This window comes from Anastrepha obliqua, chromosome 3 (genome assembly GCF_027943255.1).
Source record: "Anastrepha obliqua isolate idAnaObli1 chromosome 3, idAnaObli1_1.0, whole genome shotgun sequence".
Classification (NCBI taxonomy): Eukaryota; Metazoa; Arthropoda; class Insecta; order Diptera; family Tephritidae; genus Anastrepha; species Anastrepha obliqua.
Window position 1 is genome coordinate 89997013 of NC_072894.1, and position 6000 is coordinate 90003012.

Here is a 6000-nt window from a genome sequence, read left to right on the forward strand (position 1 = left end):
GATTATTTCTGTGATTTTATCGACATTATCGACTTTTTCTTTAACACCAAATATGACTGAATGGAATCGACGAAACCACAATTGTACGAAATTAGCTGCTACAGTATCGGCACCATAAATACCATTCAGAACTGAATGTAACAAAAAAATAGCAAACAAATTTTTTTAGTGTGAAATATCACCTTGACAACGAGCATAAACTTTAAATACTTTGATCGATACTTGACGAGATATCGATCACTATAGCCATCTAGCGAGAAAATAATGGATTTCTTTCATAATAATAAAAAAAATAGATTAAGTATTTTGTTCAATAATAAAATTAATTTGAAAGAAAAAGAATACTAGCTGCCAGTGTCTAAGTACGCCTCGGTAAAAACATGGTACATTTATGGTGAATTCCGTGTAAGCAAATAATTTAATAATAGTGAAAAGTTTAATAAAGCGAAACTAGTAGTTTTGTGTTACTGTTACAGTTTGATCAGTGTGACAATTTTCTTGTATTCATTAGTTTTATACGTATACTTTAATCGGCGAACTTAGGTAACGACCTAATTGGGAAAGTAATTTAAAATGGTATACAATTTTTTATTGCAATTTGAAGATAAATTATTGTTTTTCGTCCATATACTTGATATGTATGCTTATACAAAAGACATAGACTTATTTGTTGCAAAATCGGTTATATTCTTTCAGTGATGAACAACTATCAAGCTGCAGCTGCTGCAGCTCATAGCTTTGGGCCTTCCGCATCCCCACATACAGCCACCACCCGACAGGGGTTTCCTTCGACCAACTCCCCTGGGCCTACCATTGATATGTACAGCTCGAATGCAGCCGATAACGTCGGCTATGTACAGGCTACCAGCCCACAGCCTTCTGGATTTCCGATTGCTGTGAGTCGGGCACCATTAAACTACAGTCCGGTAGGTGAAACTAAATTAATCAGCCTTATCATTGAGTCCCTCGTAGAAAAGCTACGCATACGACCCTCTGCTACGAATACGAAAAATTTGCCATCACTGAATCCACGTGAGTTCTAAAAAACAGTGCTATCAAACTGAAATACCACATTTGATATTTGAATTTATTTTACAATTATTTTTATCTCCTTGAAATCAAATTAATTCTATTGGATTCGCAGTAATTTTTGAATAAAAAAGATAACATAATTGAAGAAAAACAGCGGAAAACATTGAGAGAAGCCTTTAATCCTTTCGAAATGGAAGTCACTTTGTAGGAAAAATTATTGGTTGCTCAAATATGCAGTTTTGATAAATTTAATTGATCAACAGGCAGATCAAATGATCGAATGCTAACAGAGTATAACTCAATCGTTGCAAGGTCGTCGTTATTGAATGCGATTCATAAACCAGCTTCGGTGTCAAAATTTTTTGCGCAAGGCGGTAACCAACAGGATGTTGAAAACATTATGATGTGACGATGGCCAATCAACATTTTCTGTAGTTTTTAAGGAAACTTTGAACACATTGCAATCACTGCTATGCTCTCTATGAATTGAGCTGGAAATGAGTGATGCGGGAAAACGCAGTACGCAAATGGATTTCTATGCAAAATACAGGCTTCCGGGTGTAAGAACATACGTAGACGGAAGACAAATAACAATAACTAAAGCAGAGAAAGATAATTTCCTATACAGTAACTGTAAACGCATAAAGGACAAATCCCAATACTACTTTGCGCAAACTTTCAATAACAAATCATATGAGTCCCATAACCAAATAAGTCTCAAAATTTACGTACTATGTATGTACGTATGTAAGAGTATCACTTATCTTCAAATATAAGTATGCACGTACTTAAAAGTAAATAGTTAGCTGAATGGATTTGTGCACAACTACCATGCGGTAGAGCCCAGTTTGGAATCCCACTGTGGGCATGAAACACCAAATGATATAAAGGTGTCTAATAGTCTAATAATCACTCCACTCGTGAAACACCATCAAAACGCACAACATATATTTATATGACAAGACCATTATGTATGTTACGGCGAATACAATACAATAAACCTCAATAAAATTTAAAATAAATATTTTAAAATCATTGTGATTGTAATTCAATACTGTTCCAATTTTAAATAAAAAACAGGATAACATCACATAATTGAGTTAACTGATTGTAATAAAAAAAAAACTTACGCAAAGGTTCCGCAACACCTGAGTTTAATTTTGGAATTTTTCTGCGACAACCAAAATACGTCTTAACAAATACTTTAAAAAATCTACGAAATATCTCTATGACTTAAATCAGTAATGGCACTCTACAAATTTCGAACTTACGATGTAGCCATGCGAACTCAGTGACACCTTTTTCGCATAACCTTCGCAAATCACACTACGATGGATTCAGTGATAGGGTTGTATATCGATTTTAATAAAAACGTCAAAACAAACCCATCATTGCTTTTTTAATCAAAATGGAATTTGCATACACAAAACATATTATACTTGTAAATTGCACTTAGATCATTTCTATTTGTAAGTATAGGAAGGAAGGAAGGACTACGCGCTTGTGCAACCACTTTTCGGTCCATTTTTGTCAATTCAAAATGTTTACGTTTTAACATCTTAATTACAATATTTAATATAAATACATTTTAAAAATAACTCTTTGAAACGAAAATTTCTACATTTAATTTCAAATTAAATTTGTTTTCCTTCCAAAATGTACAAACCGTCTTCACTGGCTTTATAGGCCTTTTTAAATCTTCAACCCCTTTTAAAAATAATATACGTATTTTAGAGTCATATGTAAGAAATATCCAGCATTTAAATGAATGGTTTACAATATTAAATACAGATTGGAATACCTAAAATTATTTAGTTTTTTATTTCAAAAATATTTACATTTTTCATATTTAATTTTGTTGGCCAGCCATACAAAATATTTCGAAAATATTAAATGGAAAATCTATTCCTTTCTCTTTCTCTTTACTTCTCTCTATTTCTTTTTTGCTTTGCACAGATATATTCGTTGAACTTTGCGATGGCTAACATATAAAATGAAAAAGACTGATTAAACAACAAAACATAGACAGAAAAAATAAGCAGTTGCACAAGGTAGGCGATCGCTGAAGCTGAGACAAAAGTGTACAATAGATTTCGCAAACCCAACATTTTTCCCAACGTCTTGGTGTTTATTATTTATTTTCTTAAACATTTAACAAAAATGTCGACTCGTTTCAAAAGTCACTGAAATAATTTACAATTAGTATTTTTTCCATATTGTTAAATTCTTAATTCTGTATCTTCAAATATCGCACCAAACAATTTTTAAACAATGCAAACTTTCATTAGATTGCTAGCTTTAATTTGCTCTTAAGTGTGATTGTATCATTTGATAGATATTATTTGACATTTATCGCAGTTTCAACAACACTACATTATGTTACAATTTATTTTTCTAAATTCAACTTCAAAGCATAACAACAGACGTACATATAAAACAATCACGTATGTATATTTGCATACCATTTGCCCAATTGAATATGCGGATATACCTACTAAATACTTTAAAACCCAGCGCAACCTTTCCAATAAATTTTTCGGACTTAAGTTTAATAGTGTTTAGTCATTTATCAACGTTTCGTGTATTAGTATTTCAATTTTTACATAGAAACAAAATCCACATACGTTGTTAACTCAGTTTATGGAATAATAAAATTTCGATCGTATTGGCCGTATAAAAGAGGAGGAAAAATATTAGTTGGCAGACAGCTTAGCGATCTTCTTAACATACTTTAGAAAACAATAATGCATCGATCGGGGGCGGCATACTATAATAAATAGGTATAAATATAAAAAATATAGCGCCCTTGATTTGTGTGATGGCATAAAGATGGACGTAACAAAATTGAGGAGATGCTTGCCCTAGGCAGCAGTCTACGATTATTATTATTTTTATTACCCTTATCTCGACAAAGTCTCTTTGAATACATTATCAAATATATTTTCCTCGGATATATTTTACAATATTTTTGGCAATATTAGTGTAAAGCAGCGCGAACGGAATGATGACCGACATGTCTACCCGAAACGTATATTATTTAAGCAATATGTTCCTAAAAGCTTTAGCAAAAACTAAAAGGAATCCTTCAAAAAGTGTGAAAATAGCTGCTTCAACAGTTTATTTAATGTATCAACTTCTCAAATGTGGGTTAAGAGGATCTGATGTAGGTGCCCGTTGTCTTCCTTCACCAGCGGAAGTCCAGAGTGGCGTTCTTTTCTCTTTTACAGTAGTTCTGGTCGAAAACAAGACAATAAATAAAAACTTTAATTAGAATTTGTCCAGGCAAAGAGTTATGCTGCAATTTCATCCTCTGAATTCTAAACGAACCCGAAATCATGGCATGACAATGAAGAACTTGATATTAGTCTGTACTGTACAAGCATAGACAAATATAGCTCATCAAAGTAATTTTTTCTTAAAACAAAAGTTTCCTCACATATAAATTTTATAATTTACCTATTTTAAAAAAATTATTTATTTATTTGTTTGTACAATTATTTGCTTTAAAACATAACCTGTGAATATTTAGCACTTGTTTGAAACACATCGAAAAACCTCTCAACTAATTACGATCTCGCCTCTTCTCTCTTTTCATTTCTCTCTCTTTCGTATCTTCCTATTTCACTAATGCACGGCTATACTATCTCTTTCTGCATTTTCTGTGTTCTTCTTTTTTCATATATTCACAGGGGCCACTAATTCCTGCGGCATTTACAAATGGATACCATTAAATTGTGGCGATGGATTGCAAATTGTACACCAGCAACAACAGAGAACAACAACAAGAAAATATATATAAAACCGCAACTGAAAATTAAAGCAAATAATATTTTACAAACAGAAAACGCATAATGAATTAGGGCATACAGGAAAAGGTGAAAAAGTAACCAAAAATCTACACAAAAATAAAATAACCAAATACACCAAATACACATACCATACATAAATAATACATAATAAATATTTAATAATAAATATTTAATAATAAATAAAGTAAATAAATAAATATGCGCAATGTAAACCAACATAAATCAACATAAACACAAAAAAATACACAAAGACATACATTCACATTCACATATTTGCATAAGCCAAATTTTAAACGTGCATATGTGCGAAATTATACATATGTATGTACATACATTCACACAGTTATGTATTTATATACACGTTACAAAAACTCAGCGCATATTTTAATTATGTTAAAAATAGCTACAAGATATATTTGAAACTGCAAAGCAGCAAATACAGGAATGGCAAGAAAGCGGAACAGCAATTTCAATTACTCATACTGGCAAGAAATGCAACACCTAAACTGAATAAAGCATAAAGCTTATTCACAAAGACAGGGCGGATGAAGAATGACAAGTCTCGAATAAAGCGGCACACAATTGATTATTTGGACAAAGCGACAAACGAACGGAATATTTAAATATCCTTTGGAGTGCAAGACGTCGCCGTTTTCAAAGCAAAAGTAGCAACAACGAATTGGAGCGAATACTGTGTAGTTGTAATTAATAACATTACCCTTCTAAATCCATGTGTATGTATTACTAATACAACATATGCAGCTACATATTTACATATCTGCATCCCCCCCCCCCCCCCCCCTGTGTCCGACGTGTCGTATGTGTAACGAGTGAAGTATATATAAGTAAATGTGAAGGTCAAAAACCGTATTGTAGCAAATTATAATTTCAGATTATTTATTATTAAACAAGTATTGATTATATTGATTAATGAGAAAGTAAATCACATAATTAATTGTTTGCCGAAGCATTGATTGATAAATCAAAAGCAATAATAAAATATTTGTAAAAAATGTAAACAAAAGGCAGTGCTGATAGTGACATGCGCACAAATATTTCGCTGCGCTAATAAATATTCGCTTTTCATTTCAAATCTGGATAGCGTCCATACATATATGACCATCTGTGTGCATATACTTTTTATGGCCAAATATAATGG

The 6000-nt window shown here is 32.0% G+C and overlaps 1 protein-coding gene across 3 annotated transcripts in view; it reads left to right on the plus strand.

The window, feature by feature from the left end:
* The window catches only part of LOC129241640 (RNA-binding protein Musashi homolog Rbp6), a 373873-nt gene extending 368243 nt beyond the window's left edge, over nucleotides 1–5630 (plus strand). For 2 of the 3 annotated variants that reach the window (XM_054878077.1, XM_054878078.1), the window contains 2 exons: nucleotides 697–926; nucleotides 4722–5630. In XM_054878077.1, the coding sequence (XP_054734052.1) occupies nucleotides 697–926; nucleotides 4722–4763 (272 nt within the window). In that variant the 3' untranslated portion in view covers nucleotides 4764–5630. Of the gene's footprint in view, nucleotides 1–696; nucleotides 927–2988; nucleotides 3084–4721 lie in introns of all 3 variants that reach the window. The other variant, XR_008582150.1, reaches the window with a different exon arrangement.
* The last annotated feature ends 370 nt before the right edge of the window (nucleotides 5631–6000 follow it).